The 25,118-nt window shown below is 41.2% G+C and overlaps 3 protein-coding genes across 6 annotated transcripts in view; 2 read left to right on the top strand and 1 right to left on the bottom strand.

Annotated features, from left to right (window-relative positions):
• Window positions 1-6,455, top strand: part of btbd8 (BTB domain containing 8) — a 28,125-nt gene extending 21,670 nt beyond the window's left edge. For 2 of the 3 annotated variants that reach the window (XM_073476606.1, XM_073476607.1), the window contains exons 17-18: window positions 1,149-1,267; window positions 1,353-5,514. In XM_073476606.1, coding sequence (XP_073332707.1) covers window positions 1,149-1,267; window positions 1,353-3,223 — 1,990 coding nt within the window. In that variant the 3' untranslated portion in view covers window positions 3,224-5,514. Of the gene's footprint in view, window positions 1-1,148; window positions 1,268-1,352 lie in introns of all 3 variants that reach the window. The other variant, XM_073476608.1, reaches the window with a different exon arrangement.
• Window positions 6,456-7,808: 1,353 nt separating this feature from the next.
• LOC141004985 (protein SPO16 homolog) overlaps window positions 7,809-25,118 on the top strand; it is a 28,063-nt gene continuing 10,753 nt past the window's right edge. Inside the window, exons 1-5 of one of the 2 annotated variants that reach the window (XM_073476716.1) lie at window positions 7,809-7,908; window positions 8,821-8,914; window positions 9,110-9,281; window positions 9,390-9,468; window positions 9,574-9,685. In XM_073476716.1, the coding sequence (XP_073332817.1) occupies window positions 7,843-7,908; window positions 8,821-8,914; window positions 9,110-9,281; window positions 9,390-9,468; window positions 9,574-9,681 (519 nt within the window). In that variant the 5' untranslated portion in view covers window positions 7,809-7,842 and the 3' untranslated portion in view covers window positions 9,682-9,685. Of the gene's footprint in view, window positions 7,909-8,820; window positions 8,915-9,109; window positions 9,282-9,389; window positions 9,469-9,573; window positions 9,687-25,118 lie in introns of those variants that run through there. The other variant, XM_073476715.1, reaches the window with a different exon arrangement.
• Window positions 9,890-17,491, bottom strand: LOC141004983 (glomulin-like). The gene is made up of 18 exons (XM_073476712.1): window positions 17,450-17,491; window positions 17,025-17,150; window positions 15,074-15,184; window positions 14,883-14,991; window positions 14,383-14,632; window positions 14,044-14,134; window positions 13,798-13,964; window positions 13,631-13,684; window positions 13,515-13,545; window positions 13,332-13,421; window positions 13,080-13,121; window positions 12,895-12,968; window positions 12,322-12,406; window positions 12,122-12,231; window positions 10,513-10,576; window positions 10,285-10,420; window positions 10,081-10,175; window positions 9,890-9,995 (listed from the first exon to the last, which is right to left on the bottom strand). Exons 1-18 carry the CDS (start codon window positions 17,489-17,491, stop codon window positions 9,900-9,902), a joined length of 1,773 nt encoding a protein of 590 aa, XP_073332813.1. The 3' UTR covers window positions 9,890-9,899.

Raw genomic sequence — 25,118 nt, 5'->3', positions numbered from 1 at the left:
CTGACACCTGTCACCTACACTAAAATGAGCATTTAAAATACTCAAGCAAGAAGAAAATAACTCGAATTCAGTCTAAACAAGTTGCTTGCATCCTCACTGCAGTTTTAACATGCCCAGACTAAGTTGCAATATGAGCTTAATGCCAATGCATCTCGCCCCCATTAGCTTAAATCATTTAGGGCCTCGGAAACAAAGCAACAAACATACCTTAGACTGCACGCTCAGTAATGTCAGTGCAGGCCTAATAAGATGGATGTTGCAGCACGGTATCACCTTGTTGTTTTTTTAGGCCACATGTGGCTGTCAGGAGGATAAAAGCAGCTGTGTTGTGTTTTCTGACGAGCCTTATTATCTGTTCTTCAAAGGTGTTAAAAATAACCGTTTTACAGTCAGCAGCATCCAAACTCCATCTGTCCTGGAAGCACATTAATATTTAATAGTCTCCCTGGAAAGCAACCATACAAGTTAGCCAATAAATAGCTGATGGTCTAATAAAACATATCTTGGTTGCATCTTCGAATTGGTGTCTTTTGCAAAGAAACAGATGGTGCAGTTCAAAGTTTATCTATGTAGTTTCCAGATGTCACGATTCTGGATTTTGGTGACGTCAGCTGAATAATTCACTAAAAAATGCAGGTGCTCTGGGAGAGCAGGTAACATTGACCTCACCTCTAACTTCAAATCAGGTGACAAAATAAATTATTTGTACTTTTATGTATTTTTTTTTTTTTACAATCTGACCTGTAATATCAACTATCATGACAATCTTAAGTTAGGTTCTTAAAAACTGCAGTGGGTAAGCTCACTCGGAGATGTCACATAATGAAAAATGTGCTCTCTGTTCTCTTGTTCCTGACGTTAGATTTTATTGAAAACCAGGGAGGAACATCCTTCACAAGGACACAAGGAACAACTTAAAATTCTTTGGCATTGATAATCAGCTCATGTCTTAGAAGCTTGACCTTGACTAAATGGGAGAAAAGCCTTTGCTGCCCCCTGCTGGTGTGAAGTATTAATTCATGATATACTCTCTCTGCAGCTCTTGTCATAAATATTTTTCAATGGCGATGTGAGTAAGGGGTATGGATTGATCGGGATATTGTGGTTAAAGCATTTGTGGTCACTTTGATGTCGTATGGTTTCCACAGTCCTACCAATAAGTCGAGCCTGAGAGAAAGTGGCAAAGTGAAGACTGGCGCAGCAGAGAAATCATCCACTGGAGCAGCAAGAGCAGACACTAAGGGGCGAGGCACACCAGACCACCATGGTGAGCTGTTCAAAGTCAGATGGATTTAAGTGTCTGTCAGTTTACTGTAACAATGAATTAATGCTGTGTTCTGTCTTTGTTTAAGTCTCCAAGCATGGCCCCTCCATGAAAAAGCCAGCTTCCCCCAGGAAAGAAGACAGCAAGGACGGGTTGAAATCCTCAGCAGGAGAGAAACCCGCCGGTGAAGCGTCTAAAAAGAAGATCACAAAACCTGTTTCAGCTACCGGAGCCTCGGCTAAATCCAGTGCTAAACCAGCAAAAGCCTCTTCGGCCCCCTCCAAGCAATCTTCTGTAGTTGCTGCCAAGTCTGGATCAAAGACGAAAAGTACTACTGAATTATCGATGGAGAAAGCTTCTCCAAAGTCTGGAGGCACTTCCAAAACCTCAGCTGCTGTTGCCGCCTCCAAGAAACCTGGAACCAAAGGAAAAGAGGCAGCGGGTGGTAAAAATGTAGATAGTAAATCTGAGCTCGCTCCAGCTGAAAATGTTGAAGTGCAAAAAGATAGTACAGAGGCTGCGCTTTCTGATCATCCTGCAGCACACACACAGCCAACAAGCCAGGCCGGAGGGGATCCTCCGACCCTACAAGTGGAATCGAGCCTGAAGCAGAAGACTGAAATAGAGTCAGAAAATGTTACTGGTGCAGGTGATGAGACCAGTGTTACACCAACAGCTAACAACATCCCCAAGATAAAGGCTCCCAGTGCAGGCACTGGCAAACAGTCTTCAAGCGCTGTCAACCCTGCTCACACCCCAAATTCACCGAGAGACACTGAACGCCCCATAGACACCCCCTGCAGCATGGGAAGTACCGACACTCCCTTAGAAGACTCCTGGAGTGGCATCCACCACCAGGTCAGCCCGGAGTCGGAGACCGGCAGCACACACACCACTTCCTCTGACGACATCAAGCCGCGCTCAGAGGACTACGACGCGGGAGGCTCGCAAGACGACGACTGCTCCAACGACAGAGGCGTTTCCAAATGCGGCACCATGCGCTGCCATGACTTCTTGGGTCGCAGTAGCAGTGACACAAGCACCCCAGAGGAGTTAAAGATGTACGAAGGCGGGGCGGGGTTGAGGGTGGAGGTGCGGCTGCGTGGGCGAGAAACGGAGACCACCAGCGAGGAGGAGGGAGTAAGACAGCGTCCACGTTCCTGGCTGCAAAGAGAGGAGGTTCCTGTAGAGGAGGAGCACTCAGAGGTCGAGGCCACGGTGACTGTAAAGAGCGTGCCCGACCACCAGCTCTTCTCCTCAGAGGAGGAAGAAGAAGATGAAGATGAGGAGGCGACAGAGGATGAGAGGTCTGAAGTTGAGGTGATTCCAGGTCAGGCTCCTCCACCAACTGAACCCTCACCACATTATCAGGGAATTATCAACCTCGCTTTTGATGACGAAGGCGCGGACCAGGAGAACGACCAGCCCGAATACCAGTCGTCTAACTTCCGTCGCTCGGTGTTGCTCTCTGTCGACGAGTGTGAGGAGTTGGGCTCAGAGGAGGGAGGCATCCAAACCCCACCTCAGCAGCCTGACGACGCCGTGACTCCCTGTGATGTTTTCGAGTCTGACTCAACAGTTACCAGTGACCAACAGAACCACCTGCCGTGCCATCTTGAAAACGAAGGTGTGAAGCACAAAAACCACGACGAGGAACAGGAAGAAAAATCCTCCGTGTTCCTTACAGAGATCGAGGAGCCTGTGCAGGAGGAGAGTAATCATATCCAGGAGGATGGAGTGAAGTCCAGCAGTCCTCTCCCCGACGTTGACACGAGAGACCTCCCTCCCCAGGAACGCCCTTGCCACCTCGATCTGCGGCACACTGAACAATACAACGGAGGGCCGCGCAAAAATCCCTCAGAAAGCAAGAAAGCTGATTTACATCTAGACTTAAATGAGCCTCAGCTGACAGGGGACTCTCCTGTACATGCTGCACAATCTCCAGCAGGTAATGTATGATCTACGGACTCTTCCTAGACCCCCAATCTGAACCCATCTCTTTTCCCTAGACTCCATCAGTGAAGCTGTAGTCTATCCCTGCAAGAGTCATTCCCTTTTGCTCTGATCCTTAGACCTTACCTACATCCAGCATATACCTATCCCTCTTTCAGAAAAAAGGATATCATTGAGCAAACTAGTTTAATAACTAGTTATAAATAAAGTTCAAATTCAAATAAATCAGTGGGGATCATATTTTCATAGCTCAAAGCTTTCTCTCATTCCAACCCATTGATGTGTAGCTGTTGTAAATTTGAATTTGCAACATCCATATCCTTTTAAAGATGGAGATCGGTCTCATCATAACAGATAACCTAAAACTTTAAGACAACTGAACTACCTTTAGTCAGAGGCATTAGGCCGTGGTAACTCAGTTTACACAAAAAAGGGAAAAGCAGTGTACTCTTCACTAAGACTGATCGTACAATTGTATTTGTCAAAAAGAATCTGCCTTGTGACAAGGCCTGTGACATAGATATACAGTATAAATGCACTTTTATGTACATAAAAATAAGATTTTTTGATTATTTTTGTCATTTCTTTTATGCAGTGGAACAGTCGTTGGCCTTTTTAAGCCATAAATAATTTGACATATTTGAAGGTGCGATGTGTAGCATTCTAACATCAATATATCATTGCCAAATTAATCGTGGTTTGTTGGTTTAAATACTGTGACGGTTACAGACCATTCTTGAGAGAGTGTTATGTCATGCCACTGAGAGTGACATCAATAAAAGCTTACGCTTTCTTAAAATTCAAACTACATTGCCCATAATTCACACTTCGCCCCAGAATGTCTCTTCTCTCTTGGTTCCTTTTTCTTTAGCGTTATTGTAAAGGATAAACATGTTTGGCTTTCCAATCCGCTACACCCACGGCGTTTTGAGAAACACAAGCTTCTGGCTCTTTAAGCTCTTCATCTCTAGTGGCATACAGCACAAAACAAATCTGTAGATTGTGGTACACGAGCGTATCATCGCAGCGCCGCTCGGCTTCTCAGCGATGGTCTTGTTTGTTTTCAGTAATTACACGAACATCTCATAATTAATTTCAAGAGGTTTGTTGATTTTAAAATGCTATATGTCGCACCTTTAAAATTTGTGTTCAGGTAAATTAAAAGCGAGTACTGATTCTTTTCAAACTTGTGTAGAGTGAAGCCACTGCTTCTCAGAAAAGTGTGTTACACTGGGAAACTTTTCCCGTGCATCTCCTTTGCTGTTTATTTTTCTTCGAGAATGTACCTCTTCCTGAGTTTTATTGTTTTTATTTTTGCACTGCACATATGCATGCCACTATTTATATTTATTTGTCATATCCCTATACCATGCATCACTTTTATGTTTTTTTCTGTTATGCATTACCTTCTGTCATGCCCAGTAGACCTGTGTCTAGATAGTCTTTAAGAAAAATTGTTTTGTTGTCTATAAGCTTTTGTTCAGTAGGTTTGTGCAGTGTCAGTAGCCTCCTCTGTAAAGTATGTGATGTGTCTCTAGAGCAGCTGCCATGTCTCTCTTTTTTCACTATCATATTCACAAAAAGAAAAATCCTGCTGCACCATTACTGAAGGTCTGTCCCGATGCAAACATGTAAATCATTTTGTTTTCCAAATCAAACAGTGATCAGCTCCTTCATCTTTTTTTACCTTTACTGAAATTGTTGAAAATAGAAAAACACAAAGAATGTCAAAAAGAAACTGGGTGGTGTGCCATCTTTTGTGCTGCTAAGTAAAGCTTGCGTTTTTTAGTTTTTTGTGACAGTATTTAAGTCTGTTCATGAGGTCTGCTCGTTCAAAGACCTGCACGTTAAATCTACAAAACATATCACTGTTACTTCCTGACAAATGCAGAGTTCACTGGTGCTGGCAATGCATGGCTTACTTTGTTTGAACAGGTGGATAAAGAGATGCATTCAGAAAAGCATTCCTCTGTGCATTACCTTTAAGGCAACTGTTTACCCTCGACATCCATATCTGAAGGTAACGGGTGAATTTTGAAGGATTACATTTAAAATTGGTATCTAACTGACCATAATGTGACCAACAATGTCACTGCTTCCACACTGTTCTGTCCTCACCCAGCTTCACTATGGTATATCTTTTAAAGGACACAGTTGCATTAAGGGTAAACTCTCAGTAATCAGTGTTTTATTGTACTAGGCAGTGATTAGTCTCTGAGACAAAAAAAAAAAACACAACACTATTGTGGAGGAGAATGCCAGTTTGTCATTTTGCAGTATTGTCAATTGTTTTTAGGGGAGAATGGTTGTGACAGATTGGATCAAAGCTGCAAACATGACCGCCGGCCATCCAAAGCCCTCTCTCCCATATACGAGATGGATGTGGGAGAAGCCTTTGAGCACTGCTCGGACAAGGACAGGAATGTTAAAGTGAAGGCAGAGGAAGAAAAGCAGAGAAGGGACGATGACAAGAGCAGTGAGTTTGCAGAGCGTGACTGGAGCCTGCTCAGGCAGCTCCTCTCAGACCACGAGTCCAATCTGGGCGTCATTAACCCTGTGCCTGAGGAGCTCAACCTGGCCCAGTACCTCATCAAGCAGACGCTGTCCTTGTCACGTGACTGCCTGGACTCGAACAGCTTCCTGTCCCCGGAGAAGGAGAACTTCAAACGCTGGGCGGAGCTCATCTCGCCCATGGAGGACTCCTCCACCAGCATCACGGTGACCAGCTTCTCCCCTGAAGATGCTGCATCTCCACAGGGAGAGTGGACCATCGTGGAACTGGAAACACATCACTGACTGCACAGAGGAGAACCTGCCGGACAGTTGACGCCTTCTCTTTGAACTTTGAACGTCTTTACATCAAGTTTGTCTTAATTTATCATAATTTATAAAGAATTATTCCGTCTCTCGCTTTTTGACATCTGTTCCTTTCTAGACTCTGCAGAACTCTGGACTTTGCAGCAGCTTATTGGCATTCCCCGTCATGCCCTCTGGAGTGTTTCTGGACACAGATGGGCTGTTATGCATGCTGATATTTTTGTATGTTTGACTGTTCAATCGATGTTGCTTCAAAGCTCCGGAAAAAGAATAGAGTAAGAAGAAAAATCATTTCTTTCTCATGGCAGTCTTCTGATAATATGGTTGACTGGAGTTTCTTAAAGAAAAATAATATTGGCCGACTGGCTTGCATTTAATGTCATATTGAAAATAAAGATTTGTGTTTCTGGAAAAATGAAAAGTTTTCCTCACTGTCAAGTGATTATTTGGTGCACATGGAAATATTGTACACTTTTTTTATGCAGCACACAACAGACGTTTTACTTACCACTACTTACGATACGACGTGGCAGCACAAGCGTAGGTGTAGTAATTATGTTAATTACACCTGGGCTTATCCTGCTATAGCTAACAAGTTCAAAGGTCTGTTGTGTGAAAGATTCACACCTGGCCTATTCAACTCCTTTTTTTTGTTAACTACCAAGGGGCCGGACTTTTACGTAAGTTACATCTATGTCTGACCTGTAAAGCTCTGGTTTAATTGTGTAAAAATAATGCACTTTTTAGTTGTTTATTAATTTTCCCATTTCAAAAAGCAACATTTTAAATATTAAAGTACAGGGGGAAAAAATGCACCTATTTTATCTTAGAAGTAGGTTGTCGGTTTGATTTGAAGGGCCAGAACAAGGTTGGATAGGTCTGGTTTACACCCGAACAAGTGGAAGGATATTTCATCATCCAACAGCTGCTGTAAATTAGTACAAGCGCAGTACCTGTGAGAAAATAAAAGGTGCGTCACAGGCAGGGCCGTAGCTACCATTGAGGTCATGTCCTCAGTATTTTTCCTCTGTCCTTGATACATTTATATATTTGGTAACACTTTAAATAAACAATTACATAAAAATAAAATGTTAAATAAATGTTAAACTTTATTTAACATTTATTTGACTGTTGACAAGCAATGAAATGCTTTATAAGCAATTTATTAGCAACCGTTTATTGTAAAGTTGCAGTTGATATCTAATACTTTGTGAATACATTATTTGGATGAGTTGCAACTGATGTTTTTAACCTTTACAGTCACTTAATACATGTTTTATGAACCATTTTATTGTTTCTTAACAGTAAAATTAATCTAATTAACGATAAATTCACCATTTATTAATGACGCTTATTATAAAGTGTTACCCACGTTAATAAGTTCTCGTAAGCATAGAAATAAGTTTAATAAATTTAAGTCAAAATTGGACGTATTTGTTGCTTATCTTCTTCTGTCGGAGTCCAATTTTCATCTTTGCGCCAGCACTGATTATTTCCTCAGACATTACTGGTGTCAATAATGTCAAAATCCAGAGAAAAGCACAGATTTATACTGTAGTTTTCAACATTTTCTGGATGTATGGCTGCAGCCCTGCTCTTGTTGTAACATCAGCCAGGTGTTTTATAAGTGACACCACAGCGACCTCTGGTGGCCTCCTGTCAACACTACAACTGCTCGTGCTGCGTTCACGGACACCCACCGCTACTTTAAAACGGTTTGTTCCCGAGACAAAAATAAAGTTTAAGGGTCTCATTAAATAAACAAACAAAACTGCACTTTTAATGTCGTCTTCTGCCAGCAGCGGGTAATGGCAGCTTGCGGAGAAACGACTCCTCCGTGGAAAACGACAATAATAGCCAGCACATCGCTTCAGGTAGAAGATAATTGTCAAACAATCGTCGTTAAATAACACGTAGAAGTTTGGTTTGCTAGCTAACAAGCTAACTAGCTAACAAGCTAGCTAGTTAGCACAAAACATAACATTTAATATAATAACAGTCGATATAATATGATATATTTTTTATATATATTTTTAATTCAGGGTGTATGTCGGGTTTTAAAAAGTATTAAAAAGTCTTAAATGCCATTTTTATTACATTTTGTAGCTTGTTTTCAATATGTGTATTTATCCAAATAGGTAAAGTTTGCCTGAATGTAACATTTCCCCTCTTAACTCCTCACATGGTTTAATTTAAATAGATATCTGAGGCTCTTGCAGGTAAAACTCTGAAATATTTCACCAAAAAAAGGCCAAGATTAGAGTAAAGTTGTGGAAAAATAATACAAATGTATGTAGCAGAACTTTTTTCCTTATTTTCGCCTCCATTAATAATATCAATACTCTCAATCTTTTGATCCTTTTAGCTGATAATACTTTACTTTTACTGATTTTGAATGCAGGACTTTTACATTGTTGTTTTGCTACTTTGACTTGAGTTAAAGATTTTAATACTTCTTCCACCTCTGGGTCTTTGTGAGGGAGTTGCTATGTGGCATGACCCTCCTGAAGCTCCCCAAAGTTTGATATATTTCATTTTTGTTGTGTTTATTGGTCAAATTCTGGTGTCTAATGGTTTCTTTCTAATAAACCTTGCATTGGGTTGGTCATCTTACAATCAGTATATAGTAAATGTAAGTTAAACTGTGTTGCTGATGTAACCAGTCAGACCTCAAAGTGGCGATGAGGTCTTAAAATGTACGGAAAGGGTCTTAAAAAGGCCTTAAAAGGTATTAAATTTAACTTCCTGCATGTACCCTGTAATTATTTGTGTTCGTTTTTTACCAGAACCATGACACATGCCGGATGCTCAGGGCGCAGCAGCACCGAATCAGATTTTCAGACAGCGTTGAGTCTGGAGCATTTATTTTTCCTCTGTCAGGTAAAGCTGTTGTATTTACTGCTGTTAGAAAGCCTCATAATCATGAACAAAAGCTTAATAACTCCCTCTAAACAATGGCCCTCTAAGCTGCTACTGGATCCTTGCCTTAACTTGAAAATGCGCCGCAGGTACTCCATTATGACGCCATTATGTTTTTAGTATGAGCTTGACATTATTAGCTTGTTACTTGCCCAGGTACTGCCTTTCTGTTGGTTGACCCCCAAGACCTCCCGGAGCGCTTTGAGGACTCGGGACTCATCGAGAGGATTAAATCGTTTGTGCAAGTTCACCGCAACAGCTTTCTTCTTCTGTTTGCCCCCTTCAATGGGAAGAAAGAGCTGGAAATCTTGTCTGTGATTCAGAGCAGGTACACAAATGGCCTGTGTTATATCTTTAATCTTGTGTTGCTTGACTGACACATACAGTTTGTGTAATTTATACTTCTTATAACTGAGGAAGTCTGTTTCTCTTTCAGATTCCTTGGCAGTAATCTCAGGATCTTGCCTGTGCGCAACAATACTGAGATTGTCAAAGGACTGCTGACAATTGCCAAGGTAAAGATGGAGGCAGTGCACTGAAGTTATTCTCGATAATAAACTAGACAGGTTGTTATTCCCCTTGTGATACTTGGAAGTAACCCAAGGCTCATTTGTCTGCAGGCCACCAGTAAGCCCCACGTAGACAGCATCCGCGACCGCATGGCTCTGGCTCGGGCTCAAATCCTCGAGAGCAGCCCCGTGTGGGAGATGCTAAGAGACCTTCTGTAAAAAGGTTTTCACAAACACCTCTGTAGTTTTATTTGATGTTGACCTGTACAACCGTACTTGGTGGATATACAAAAGCAAATGTAAAAGATGTGTTTCAGTACATTTGCATAGTTGACTCTGTTTTTACATTTTTGACAATAACAAAATCAGATGGAATTAAACCGTGTTTCGAAAAATAACCCAGTCGTCTGACGTGACACTTGAGCTCAGGCCTCGGTTTAGGTCAGGATCTTCCGCTTTTCCTCCGTGATCTCTTCAATCCGCACGATAAGACTCTCCATCAGGTCAAATGTCACCAAAGCACTCTGCAGCACCTGTGACACACGAGAACAGTCAGCTCGATGGTCGCGTAGAGGCCAGATCCAAAATGATAACGAAGAGGAAGGACGGTTTCTGTACCTGGTGCTGGACCTCTGGGGACATATTAGACACGTTCTCATGTTTCACTGTTATGCTTTTGACTAATCTAGAGGATCGAGCTGCATCTCTGGCTTCTGAAGGACGAAAATAGAGACAGATGAGTAGACGCAGACTATTATAACGCTGTTTTTGCAAGGTTGTTTCAAAGTCATTTTGTTGCACAGATTAGCAGCTAATACCTACCTTTTGCTTTCAGCTTTTGATCCTCCCTCAGTGCCTTCACTTCAGCGGAATAATAGCCTCTTGATATGCCGATGCACACGCGCAGCATTTTAAGGTATTCGTCTTTGATCCCGCACAGCTTTTCCCACACGTCTGTCTGCAGGTAGGAGGAGTATATCGTCAGCTTTTGAGCATTAACCAGGCCGGCTGGCAGGAGAGCAGTGACAGTGTTGAATTAGACCGACTTACAGGGCTCCTCAGTTCATTGTCTCTGATAACGAGATAGCGCAGAAGATTCAGACTCTCCATTATCCTGGATAAAAAACAGAGACAGGGCATTGCTTAATGGCTCAGTCTGGACTGAAGTGTCCTAGTTCTCATATTTACTGACCTTTTGTCTTTCAATCTGAGCAGAAAAAAAGCCAAATTGCGAGAAGGACGAGATAACCACACAGGTCTGTAACTTAACGAGATCTGAAGTGGATTATGTCACATAGATGTTAACATCTAAATCTACATTAATATAGCTTCATATTTCATGAAAAGCAGCATTTATTTTAGTTATAGGTTATGAGTTTTACATTTGTAAAGCAGGAGTCTTCAGTGTTTTTCAGGCCAAGGACCACTTCACTGAAGGACGGAGCTGCGAGCCCACACTACATATATTATATAACATTATTTCATATTAAATCGGCCTGCAAGACTGTGTACGTTTGGGATGATAATACAGATAACTGGTCGATAAGTTTCAATAATACGTAGTCAGACTGCAGCCAACGCAGGTTTGTTATTATCAAGTCAGATCTGTAAGGCAGACTGTCAGCACTTGTATTTGCTCGATCAGATGTGATTTGTGTGTCCTGACATCACCTTTTTTATCTGCATTGGTTGCTGCGGCAACCGTGTAGATGTCAGTAACTACGTCCGCTCTGATGCACTCTCGATTTGACGTCATCTTTCTGTTTCGTTGTGAGTGGCGTGAAAGACGCTCAGAAATCTGATTTAGGTGTCAGACTGAGACGCGTTTGTAGGAATCCGATTTGATTCACATTTCAAAACCAACTCCAAATGTGGCTCGGTAAAAATCCTGTTTCATGTGGGGTTGTAGCAGTCCAATTGTTTGAGACTTGCTATTTTTCTTTGTTTGGGCTGATTTTCCCTCAGGATTCAGATCACCTGTGTGCAGGTGGGGCGACTGACTCCTGATTGAGGAGTGGAAGCAGCTTGGGGCATTTCCCTCCCAGCCAATCATGGTGTGATGACACCCTTTTTGTAAAGGCTTGAAAGAGGTGGGAAATGGCTCTCACTCTCATTCTGAATCTCTCCCTGAATCACTGAAAACCTCGGTCCCCCTCAGATTGCCAGCCAGAAACTCTGGTCTGTTTGGGCCCTATTTTGTTTTCTTGGCTACCCACATCTTTATAGTGAGGAAACTTTATTTGGGAACCCCTTAAAACCCTATAGGCCCTATACACTTTCAGTTTACCATTTTATTTCCCTGAGGCCTGTAGGAGGCATTTGTTTGTTGATTTATTGTCCGAGTAGCGGACATTGGGCCTTCCCCCGTAGACTTTCTCTTTTTTTTGTCTTAGTTTTATGTAGGTTGGGCTGGCCTGTAAGCAATTTACAGCCAGTACCTTTCTAAAATCAATCTGGACACAATCTGGATATGCCAATAAACATATTTGGGTAGGCTGGCAGCCTGAGCAAGGCAGAAGGGACTTCTTCCAAACCGCAACGCCTCCAGGCTGGCAAATATTTGTGGCAAAGCTTGGACAGTATGTTATCTGTAGTTAACCGATTATGTCGAGTGATTATATGAGCTGGCATGTCTGTACGTCTCGTTCACGTTACTCACCTGTCCATACTGTTAAGCAAATCAGTCTGAGCGCCTTGTGGCAAACACAACACCAGGCCCAACAACGAGAGAAGCTCCTCTCCTAGGAACCACTTGTTGGTATTACCCGGCTGGAGGAGAGTTATGAAAGATTAAATATATTCAAATAAAATCACCAAACACTGTGACAACATGATGTTTATAAGTCCCTTTTTTCTCACCTCCATAGAAAATTCTACTTGATTCCTGATGTTCTTTACTACATAACTCTCGACTCCTGCATGGTTGCTGGTTTTTAACATGCACCTGCAACAGAAAATATGACATCTGTTAATAGACTTCAATACTAAAAGAAAACGGCTAAGAAAAATTCTGTCAAATGGAGTTATATAAAAGTGCAACAGTTTAACTCTGGAGCACATTGACTTTGATTTCCTTAGGGAAATGTTTGAGTTAGAGCATAATTGGGTAGAAAACATCAGCTGCAGTTTAAACTAGGATATGAAAGTAAACCAAAAGTGTGAGTATTCAGTATAAAGAAGAGAAATAAAATATAGTAGAAGCTCGATACATTTTACAGTGGATTATTTTTAGCGATTCAAACCATCAGCTCATCATCGAGTGCAACTAAAGCCTGAAACGTCCCATTCATTTGAATCAACTGTGATGGCGCAGGGTAACATGTAAAACATGCAGGGCAGGAGGCCCCCAGGATTCAAAAAACACTGGCCTAACAAGTTTATTAAAGCATGTATGCATTTATGCAGAAATTTCTTCTCTGATGATTTTCTCACCTGAAGAACTTGTGCTTTGCTTCAGCATCTAATTTATTGATGAAGAGCTGGAAAACCTGCAGCCCCGACTCTCTCTGGAGGAGCAGTGATCACACGCACAAAAAAAGAAAACTCGGCAAATGAATTCAGTTTCACAGTATCACAGATGGAGAATACGTTTCTCTCATCGAGCATATTGTACTCACCAAATGTTGCATCGGGCAGTCGGTCAGAAGTTTCCGCAGGTTCTGTGAATTTCATCACAACTCATTGGTATTTAGTATTATAATATTTTCTAAATGTTTAAGCCTAATCCTACAACCCATCTACAATTTGACTCCAGTCAACTGATCCCACATCTCCAAAAACCCCCTACCAGACCCCTGCAGATAAACAGCTAATTTTGTGATGCATCCCTTAAGACTGTAACGCTGACGCTGAAGACATGCTTGTCTCACCTGTGGTACATCGTAGAAGCTCTTCAGGTCCAGTAGACTCACTGGAAGGCTGTTGTCCTCCACACTCTCCAAGCTTTTGGTGTACAGAGCCTTGAATGAACATAGAGACCTCAGGTTTCTGCTTTCATACTTCGTCTAATCTCATCTCTAATAATGTTTCTGGATTGATTGATGTGGTCTTACCAGTCCTTTGAGTAAGTGTGATTCCTTTTTGCTGCCAAACAAACAAGATTATAGATTCAATTATAAAATCAATCCTTTCCACAAAAAAAAAAGCTCATATTGTATAAACAGCGTACCTATTGAGTAGTTGATTGATGTGCTCCATGTTGCACTGAAGAACAAATACAGGGCTGGAACAGGAGGAAACGGCACAGTGTTAATAGTTTGTTGCTGGACTGTTGAAATGCACACTGTCTCCTCTGTGTGTGGTGAATGTGCATCATCACATCGCTTTTCATCTCACCGGAAAACTGCTGGGAAGCTGTCTAAGGTGATGAGCTGCACAAACAGTAGATATGCCAGACAGGCTCGTGCCTCCTTGGACTGACTGTTGTCAGTCTGGGTGCTTTTCTTCAGAGAGCTGAAGAACAGGAGCTCTGAGACTGACACTTGGATTGCAGGCAACGTGACCTGATGCATAGAGACATTTGTTAAAGTCATAAAATCACAATAAAAATACCGTTGACGGAAAAGGAAGAGAAACCATTACCATTATCTCCGTCGCAAAGAGCCACAGGGACGATTTTCTGTCTCGGTTCAGTTCGGCCTCAAGCAGAGGATCTCTCAAGCTCCTCATGCAGCTGCAGATAATCATAAAGAAACATTTAACAACAGTTTTACAACCCAAACTATCCATTACCATGTCAAGTTCAATATCAAGTTAAGTTTCTTTAATCTTTTCTGTACCACAGCCAAGAAAAAAAGGAAAAACTACTCTTAAACATTGGCAAAAATGAACAAAGATCAACCCATAGATAAATATTCATGGTAAATAATAATTAAGTATCTGAAATGATTTAATAACATCCTGACACAGACAGACACCTACAACTTGAGAAGCTCCATCCTGAGCTCCTCTTCCTCGGAGGTGGTGATGTAGTTTCCATTTTTCCTCATCGCCACCTCTATGAATGGCTTCGTAAACGCAGTCAAGGCGTTGCAGCAGCGACACAGACCGTGCTCATCGGCCTCCACCTGCTGCTGGGTGTAAGGGACGGGCAGCCGGGACAGCTGCTTCTGCAGAGCGGACAGAACTGAGCCCACACCTGCTGCCTTCCTCTCCTCCAGGCACAGCAGCACTTAGAGAGACATAAAGTTGCTGTTAGCATTATCGTACAGCAGGGGGAGCCGCATACCATAAATCTTTCAAACAGTAGTTAACCATCCATGAATACATCTAGCCTTAGTAAACAAAATAGCTTATCTGCTCTTTTCATATATTATGCAAGAGTTATAGATGTTATCTAATGTGTTGCTGTGGTGCTTCTGTCTCTCTGTGTGTTGATGATATGTGAGTTGCTAATAACATCGCGTCGAGAGTTGTGTCACCTGTTTGAAGATGTGGAAAAAGGACTAAGATGGTCTCAGAAATGGAGCCTGGGTCAATGTCTTCAATAAGTTGCAGGAAGCTATGCAGGAGTTCATCTGGGCGGCAAGCCTAGACAACGAAACGGACATTAAACATAATATAATAGGAAGCATGCTACATTATATAGATTGGTATTATTGTTTGTACCTACCCTACTCAGATGAGTGATGGCTGCCTGGCAGTGATCAACACTCTTCTTTCTTTTTACTGCCTCATTTACAAGAGGTGCCAGGAGAACACAGCCCATAGACTTCACAATCCCCTACGTGCAAGAGAGAAACAATGAGCATACGTCATCAGTACCCAGAGAAACGGGTACTGCCAGGTCCTCTCTATATGCACGCATTGCTACATAAACTGGTGCATGCAACAACACCAACTGCACTTTCACACTTGCTTCGCATGCGAATAGACCAACCGCAGTATAAAGTGTGATCCGACAGACTGAAAAACAATATTATTGCGTGTGACAGGAGGGTTTGGACATCTCCGAGGCGGTAGAGCTGCAGAGCTTTTCACAGCCTTAAAATGCAACACCTACAATGAATGGTCCTAAACATGAGATGCATCATCAGGATGTTTGTTACATCTGATTATATGAATGAAGGAGATATTGGGTGGCTTGTGTGTTCATGGGAAACACATAAATGTCTTTATTACTTCAAAAAAAGTTGCCTGGAAGGAATCATGTCTCTGTTAAGAAGGAAAATACAAATGTTTTCGGAAGAGAAGCTCCACCCAAAGAAATTATTAATTCATTACACATTTATTACTGGAAATTATTCATTGTAAACTTGTCGGCAGTTTTCACAGTGTTGCATGTTCAGCTGAAGTTTGCACACTGACTGAAACACCCTCTAGGTTGCATGAGCGATTAATTAGACACTGCCTCTATATTCAGTCCAATCGCCTGAATGAATGTTGGATATGCACATTTCTGAATATGTTGCAACTTTGCATTTCTTAATTTCAGTGTCAGGATGTGTCATTATAAATATCCAGTGGTTTCACTCTTACAAATGTTGAAACACCGTCTCAAACAGAGGTCTCTCGCTTCAGAGCCACCGTTATGTTAATATGCAACTTTATGTTTCTTCATTTCGACGTCCCGATGTCTCTTTGAAGATATCCATTGGTTTAACCCATACAAATATCAGTACTCCATCTCGAACAGTGGTCTCTCGCTTGGCAGCCACCAATTTGTTGAGGCTTGACGCTTGACATGTTGAAACAAGGTCCTGACATCCATTGGTTTTGCACTAAAAAGTGGTTAAAACACTTTCTCGAACAGTGATATCTGGCATTAGCAGCCATCTCGCCTAGCTGTCACGCCAACACCATCCACCAGCTGCTATTAGACTCTATGTTTTGAGACGGTCTAATGCCGTACTGAAAAGAAAAGTTACAGCCACATTGAAAATTTTGTCATGCACATACTACATCCCAGTCATGATGCAGTTAAATCCGTTGTTATAGGAATGCAATCCCATCACTGTTAGTCCTGTATATATAATATAGATGCATTGCTCTGCCCTGCCTGTATCTCCCTCAATGTCCCAAGTTTCATTCTCTACGTCCATGTTGAAAGCCCGGGATTTCTCATTTGATAATCAATCATTTGAACCCCCTTGAGATTGTTTCGGCCTCGGTAAGAGGAGAGAATAAGAAATGACACATGCTTCTAAAAGTACGCTACACACAACTGCGCCAAGCGTGGAGACAAGGGACGGCCAAGGGCACTTAGAGGACCATCGTATTGAAGAGAGTTATCAGTGGAGCGAGAAATCTGACTGAATATCTGCTTTTTTTTTTTTTCTCCCCACACCTCCAGGTCAAGAGGCCAGCAGGCAGAGGAGTGGCTGCTTGTTCATGTTTAGCATAGTTGGGTAGCAGGGAAGTGGCTGCTGCTGCTGCTGCTGTTTGCCGCTCGCTTCACTAGCTACCTCTGCAGTGTGACTGTGTTTGTGCTTTTAGTGGTGTATGACAGATTAACACTGTCAATCTACTGTCACTTCCTGTGTCTAAGGTGTGACTACCACTATAGTGAGCATGGCGCAGATCTGCCTCTGAGTCAGTCGTGTAGATAGTAGAAAGAAAAATACCTGGTTCTTCTCATTCAGGAGGAATTTCAGTAGTTGTGCGCCGTCGCCCTCGATGAGACAGGCAGAGCCCAAACTCTTGAAATGTTGGTAGTCCTCCGGCTTCAGATCTTCTTCTGGAGTATCTCGCTAAGCGTAGGATGGAGGTAGAACATTGTTGTTATCAGCCGTGTTTTACTGAAATCGATTTTACTCGCTGACGAGGAGAAATGGTTTGAGATACAGTGTGGACCGAACCACTAGTTTGCCAGCTCATGTTCATTTTGACACCGACAACTAATTAATCAACGTATGTGTGTTATTTGATTGATTTTTCTTCAAAGTACATACTTCAAAAGGTCATACCCCATGGCATCATCATGACAGAAGATAGTAGGTAGTATGATTCCCTCGACTAAATTGTACTACAGTGAATATTGTTGACTTACCCATCTCCGGATTATGTCATTCACCTGATCTTCATTCATCATCACCAGTGTATCCTCAGCCCTCACAGTCAATCCAATTATCAATATGTCTTTTTCTTTTCAAACGTTGCACAATAGAAAGCTGTGGCAGCTATAAGAAACCAGTGTCAACACCAGTATCAGAATGACTCAATGTGCAGCTCTGCTCTTGTCTCGAGGGAGAGAGATTCACTCTGTAAGGGACTCGGACATAAACCTCTTATCTCCCTTTGTGCTTGACGTGTAATAGGATTAAACCAGAGCACTTCTGTGTGCTGACAGAAAATGTGGAAGTGTCTGGAAGGATCCAGTCAAATAACACTTTTAGTATATGAAAAGAAAATGAGTGCAGAGGACCCCAAATATATGACACCAGGGACCCCTCTGTGAAAAGTTTTGTAATCCAGACAAAGTCCACTGATGTTTGTGCTCATGCAGCACGCTCTGCTACCCACTCAAACATCCACTCACTGAAATATTTGCCTGGTTTCCTGCTCTGTAGGTGGGGATATGCCACTAACACAGTCTGTCTAAAATAGCAATTCATATTCATTTTCATATTTATTTTATCATTTTGCGGAAGAGCCCCGCTTCCTTGTCAAATTACAGTGAATTGCAGCTGTCTTACCTTACAGTTAACTTAATTATTAATGTTTTAGCACAAATCAAGTAAACTTTTCATGACTGCTAGCCATTCTTCAAAGCACGATTAGGTGTTATACATTGTGTTTTCCCTACTTTTCCAGGAGTTATTGGTTTCCATTCAGTTTTAAATCAGTTTGTATCGAATTGAAAGTTGTTCGTCTTTGACAGCTCATCACGTAAACACCGTTTCTGCTTTTATTACTGTCAAAGATAGGTTACATTAATGTGTGGTCATGCAGGTGGATTAACACAACTTCTACGCAACAGGAACTTAAGTGTGATGAAAAAAGGAATGAAAGCAGACATGATATCTTCGAACAATCTTGAAGAAGTGTATTTTTATCCAGTGCAGAAATGAACCAAAAAAATTAGAAACCTCTTAAGCTTTACACTCAGTGGAAAGCTTGAAGGGTGCAGCAAGCTAGAACTAAAACGCACTCCTGTAATAAACACTGACTTAAAGCAGCTACCAGGAACTTTACTTTACTTTTTTGTAAAGATCATGATCTGGCTCGCACATGCATTTGTTCTGAAAGCAAGTGAAAGACAAATGCAAAAACTACTTAAAACTACTTTCCTGTTTTAAACACAGCTGTTTGCAGGATGCATGGTGATGACGTAATGTGTTTTTAGTCTATGTAAGCAGTGCAATGCAGTAAGACTACGGTGGAACAAAGTGAACTTTGTTTTAGTGCGGTTCATCCACCTACGTTACATGTCATCCTGCAGTTAACAGAGCTGATTACGCAATAATAGAATTTTGTTGAGCTTTAGCTAAAGTTAGCCACATTACCAAATGTTATGTGTTACAACAATAATCTTTTTATAATCTTTATAATATTAAGCAAACAGCAAGATATAACTCGTTAGCAAGGCCAATAAAAAAACATTACATCATGAGCCGGTTGTTCTGCTGCTGTCTTGCGATACAGAAGTATCCGCTGCCGTACCACCAGACTACAGAGCAAATCTTCTCACTGATGGTGTTGTTTCCTTATGTAGGTCATATAGAGACGTCAGTATTAAACTGAGACATGACCAGTTAAAAACGCCTTGTACTACATTTAATGAAGTAGTTATAATGTTTTTGCTGGAACTGTTTGAGAGAGCTCTATTTGTAGTTTGTTGTTTCTAGCTCTAGTTTTATTGTGCTGTTGTATTGAGCTATCCTGAGATCCTCTAATATTTTTTGCCCATTAATACACCAGCAAACCTCCCAGATGTCCATAAAGTAGAGGTTTTTATTGTAGAGCTTTTGTTTTATAATGCATTGTAATGGACTATGTAAGTTATAATGGTATGATTTGGGAAAAGGTCAACGAAGATGTTGATTTTGATTTCAGGACAGATGAAACATTTGTTCAGAGTATATAACATTAGCAGCATTGGTCTGAGTGAGTCTCACAGTGATTTGACAGCATATTAGACAAAAGAAGTCCACCGGGTCGTGAGCTCGGTACTCCAGAGTTTTTGAGAATTAATTGGACAAGCCTGTTGTACAGAGAAGCACAAGGATTAAGAATGCCTTTCCATGATTGCTTAATGACAACATATTGCTCCTCTGTGTAAACACAAAGGCTTCAAAGGCTGGTGCGTGTGTGTGTGTTTGTGTGTGTGTGTGTGTGTGTGTGTGTGTGTGTGTGTGTGTGTGTGTGTAATATAATAGAAGTACAATCACTGACTTCCTGCTGCAGCCGGAGAGCTTCAGTAAAGGAGCAGCTCAAGTCCTGATTTTAGATGAATAGGGAGCGAAGCGTGTTTGAACGGTCGGATTTAGCTGACATCTGCCGCTCAGGTTTGCTCTCTGTATTGCTGTGTGATGAAAGCCTTAAACAAAAGCCACAAAGCAAACACAGTACAGACTGCTGCTCGCTCCCTGTTTGTCACTGATTTTGTCGTCGGTAATTGCCGGCTGATGAGGTTTTATTTTGACAGTGGTTCATGGTGCGGGGAAATAAAGTAAATAACATCTAGGATCACTATGTGTTTATGACACTGCTGATGTCTTCTTGTGCTTTCAGTCGCTGAAGTACAGCATCGTTTAATGCATCACGTCAAATTAACGCTCTCAGAAATATTTTAGTTAAATTAAAACAATTACTATATTGATTTCCTGCTGCTTTTACAGTCAAGGGTACAAATTACTGAAAACATTTAGTTCAGAACAATTAGTTCAGCTTTACATGAAAAATCACCGCTCCATATAGATAATGCGACTGGCCTCTTAATGTGCTGATTTTACATTACAATGAATTCAAATGGCCAAATGATAAGTGAGTAAAAGCATAGATCACTCTCCAACTCTGGAGCGCAGTATTTAATATACATATTCTATACTGTAGAATAAATCTACGGATACCAGCTGAAAGACAAGGAACTTATACCTAGTTATGAAACAGTCTATAAAAGTTATTATATTTATTCTTAAGGTCTTATTTATTCTTAAGTCTCCGACTTATCCAGTTTGGATAAGTCATAAAATTAAAATGATTGTTTTATGGTGCAGTGCTGAGGATGAATTGAAGGGTCTGACAGGCCGAGGAAGCAAGCTGCTCTGTAGTCTGGTGGTACGGTACTAAAACAAAGTTCACCTTTTAACGTTTATCATCATGTTTTGTCCGCAGGGGCCCCAAGAATCAACAAAAAATGACAGTCTCTGGTTGGAGCTACAAGTAAATGTAGAAAAACCATAATGTAAACATACTCTTTAGGCCTGAACACTATGAGGACAATCTGCAATGTGCAATAACATTGTTCAATCCTGCGATGACAATATAACTTGCGATAAATAAACAAATATTGAAGTGCCTATATTAGCTCGTCTCTCCTTCATCAGCCATCCTGTTAGCTAACTTCACAGTCACCGCCAAATCTATACCAATTAATCTGAGGTTAGCTGACCTTTAGCTGTGGGCTTCATCTGATGGGTCAAATGGTGTGAATGCATAACATGTGTGATTGCACAGGGCTGGTACATAAAATGATTTTTCTTATTTATCGTGCTTCAGGCAGTATTTTGCAATGTGTTTGTATCACAATGACGGTGAAAATACAACTTATCCGTCAGCAATTGAAAACTTTGATCCAGTTAGATTGACAGTGACCAAACAGCCCAACAACATTAGTTTCAAATGAAGTGTGTGACATCACCTTTTCCCCAGTTAATCCCTGAAAGGTCACAGAAAACAAAAAAAAAAGAAAAAATACAGAAATATCTCAAAATGAAATGACCCAGACTGACCCAACTTTGGCAGAATAATTGTGTTAATGACGGACAGAGTAGTCCTTATGCAGACGGACCACATCTAGAGTGTTGGATTATTACATATTGATGCTTTAATGTTTATAATCGACTTTGCAGTATACAGATAATGTATAATATATGTATTTATTTGGACGCTCCGACTAAAGTATCCATTTCCGTGAATGAATCAGGTCAGGTGGAGATACTGTATGACAGTCTGTGTGCTGTCTAGGCATGTGGGGAGCGTTCGGCAGTGTTCAGAGGCACACATCTATCTCAGGTCACTGATATCACATATCCATTTATTTTTAATTAGCTGGACGACAACAACACAGTCGTGTAACAAGGTGTGTAGAGGAGTCTCTGGTATAAGTTCCAGCTCCGGTCGATGAGTTCAAGATCATACTTTAGGTTCTATTCATTTATTCGTGTTTATTTGTTTTTCTATTATGACATTTTAAGTAGTTTTTGAGTATGTAGCTCTATTGGAATGAGGAAAATTGTCTATCATTTCAGTCATGCAGCAGATGCGGTGCAGTATTTATGGAGCAGTCGAGTATACAAACAGGCAGCAATCCTATGAGAGCGAGATAAAGCCTCTCCATTTTCCCTTTCCATCCCATATTTCCTTGGTGACCTCTTAGAGAGCAAGAGGTTCTAAGTGAACTGTTTATCCAGTCGGCTTCCCCCGGAGGCCTCCGCAGACTGCTGCAAGCTCTCCTGTCTGCCCCAAAACCTCCCCAGGCCCCGCTGTGCTTGTCAAGAAAAACTGCCATGTTTAGGGTCTCTCCCACGGGTGCTGCTTCAGCTTCACTGCTGTCTCTGAGACGTGCACATGAATTTGATTTTAAGATATTTTTTTATGCAGTCAGTCCAGATTTGCTTTGTGTGATTGCTTCTTTACTATTTTAAATGTTTCATCGCCTGAATTTGAAGAGTTACCCAAATCACACACAGTAGTTATTTACGCCGAGTGGTAATGTATCCAGTCAGAGGCAAAGAGCTGTTTATTAGACCCTGAAAAATAACAGAAAAGCTACTAGATGAAATTTCATCATCAAAGCCACCCAGCTGTTATGTTGTAAGAGTATCCAGAAGCAGCAGTGTGAGAGGCAATCTGATTTAGTGAAACTTTAAGTCTTAAAAGCACAAATATTACAAGAAATATTTACTTGAAGTGTCATTAAGCAAGTGTTAAGTATTCCTTACATGAAGTGGCCCCTCTCAGAGTGTTGTATTAGGTAATTCCTTCTAGTTTTACAGACTTCATATGCTATTAAGTAACTTAATTTATGCATTACATCATATTTTATAAGATCATTATATCTTTTTATGCAGAATTTTCTATTTGCAAGCTAACTATTAAATATAGCTGTCAAATAGATGTAGCAAAAAGGTACTGAGTTTATATTTCTCTCTGCATTGTAGCGGAGTTTAAGCGAAAATTAGCAATAAATGGAAATACTTGGTCAAGAGTAGTTAATTCTCCTGAAGCTCCTCGCCTGACGTCTACAGATCTAGTATTTTAGTATTCTGTGTCATTTATAAGTCCTTCTGTCTTTAAGTCCTAATGTGGATACATACATTTTTTCAGATCTGTTGATGAGCAAACTATACATTGTCTACACGTCCTACATAATGTATTATGTGTTTAGATGAGATTTGGTGGATTACACATTACATTTTGGTGTCAGTCTCAACCCCCATGTTTGTTTAAGCCGTAAATATGAATGTGTTTTTATGCATGGTTGCTGGATGATGATAAATATCGAAAAACAGGCAATCCAGACACTTCAAATATAAGCAAATGTATCAAATGGGTCCTGCCTCAGCTACACAAAACCGATCTGGAGCCTTAATGAAGACCTACTGGTTGAAACATGTTGGCTTTTTTAGTCCTTTCAATGGTTTAGCCAGTACAATAAAGGCTTTTTTTAAATATTTTCTTGCTGGTTTGATACATGTTCTTATTCTTTGAGTGCCTGGAGAGCCTCTGGTTTATGAAATATGATTTTTTCTGTTTTCCAAGAGCACCTGACACAGTTTTTATGGTCCAACCAGTCATCTCCTTTTTCTGCATTAGCTTAAAAAAAAGCATTCAAAAATGAATCAAACTCAACACCATTCTTGTTTTGACAGGATAATATACAGACAGTCTATTTTTTGAAGAAATTAGTGCCAATGAAAATGGTGCAGAACTTTCCTGAGTAATATTTTGATTGTTTCTGAATAGAGAAGTTGCTGTTGACATATATTTATACTTTTTTTTTTTCAGTCTAAAGCTTTTAAGCATTGTGAAAGTTAAGTTCACCTCTAGGTATTTTTCATAGGAGACATTTTGACTCAACATAGCAGGAAAAGCATCAGTGTTACTGATGCAATTAATCACAGCTTTGTTCTACCAGTAAGCCATGACAGTGAGCCGGCATGCACAAACAATATTCATTTTATTGTATACATCACTGTAATTACTGCTGTGACATTCTTCCATGTAAAAGTAATGTATTGTGGTGGCAGCTGTGATCTCAGACACATCTCAAAACCTCTTCAGGTAAAAGTGAAACTACCTGCCTGCCTGTGTCCTAATGATGTGGAGGTCACTTTTCATCAGACCTTTTTAATTTCTCAGCGATGATGCTAGTCTGGAAGTGTTGTCTAAAAGTAGAATATCTTTTATTGGGAAAGAGATACCCCAGTGAACTGAGAGCTAATGGAGACGGTGGTCTCACAAGGGAGAATCTTGACCTTGGCCCCTCTTTGTAAAAGCTTTGCCCCCTGTAGCAAACAATTGCAGGGAGGGGCCGTGTGGGTGCAGTCTGAGTGTGTGCGCGTGTTTAGTGAACATTTGTTTGTGCTCTGGCGGAGGCTGTTGTGCTAATGTAGTCCAGTCTTTTTCACATCTCTCAACATGGTGTAGAGCTGCTTTATCTACCAGTGTACTATGAGGTGAAAGCTCCCCAGGTGAGACAAAGGCCCAGGCCCGGACGCCTCAGTCTTTCCTGAGCTGCAGCGTCTGTCTGGTTTCAAGCGCCGCTGGGGGAACTGCATCAACAAATCCATACTGCCTGGGCCACGTAGACTTCACCACCGCCTGCTCAACCTTTTGTAAATCGGCATTTTGATGACAATTCCCTGTGTCGAGTTGTTTCCCAATCAATACACACAGAGCGGACGCCTTAATAGACACAGATAACTGCTGCTTGCCTGCTGTATCTCAGAGTCAGACACCCTGTCTGACTCTGATCAATAAGTGGCGCGTGGCGCGGTGCACAAGCTCGGCCACTACCCACTCTGCTATCACACACGGGGCTTGGTTTCCCCCGGCAGCGGGGTAAAACTGCCCAGCAACTCCCCAAGGTGGATGAATCGGAGATGTTACATGTGAACTGGCTGTCAAAACGATTCTGTCATCTCCCCTTCTCTCCGGTGTTTAAAGATGCTGACACACTGTGTTTGGGGTACCAATGTCTTGTTGGAAGTGATGGAGGCTTTTAGCCTTTTTTTCCCTCCAAACTCCCTTTATCCGTTTAAGTGTTCACTCGAGTGTTAGAATTTCTATTTCACCTGCCACAGATGTCTCCTGGCACTTCCTGCCCACTCATGGCTTCCTTTCAGGTCATCTGATCCGGACCCTTCTTTGAATTTACTTTACAACTTTATGTTGAATCTTATTCTTTCACTTTTATTTGTGAAGTTCAAGTTGTTTTTTACATACTGTATTATTTGCTAATTTTCTATTTATTTATTTTTTTTATTCGGAGA

The sequence above is a fragment of the Pagrus major genome, chromosome 11 (assembly GCF_040436345.1).
Source record: "Pagrus major chromosome 11, Pma_NU_1.0".
Taxonomy (NCBI): Eukaryota; Metazoa; Chordata; class Actinopteri; order Spariformes; family Sparidae; genus Pagrus; species Pagrus major.
Note: the sequence above shows the minus strand (reverse complement) of the source record. Positions and strands in the feature narration are given on the sequence as shown.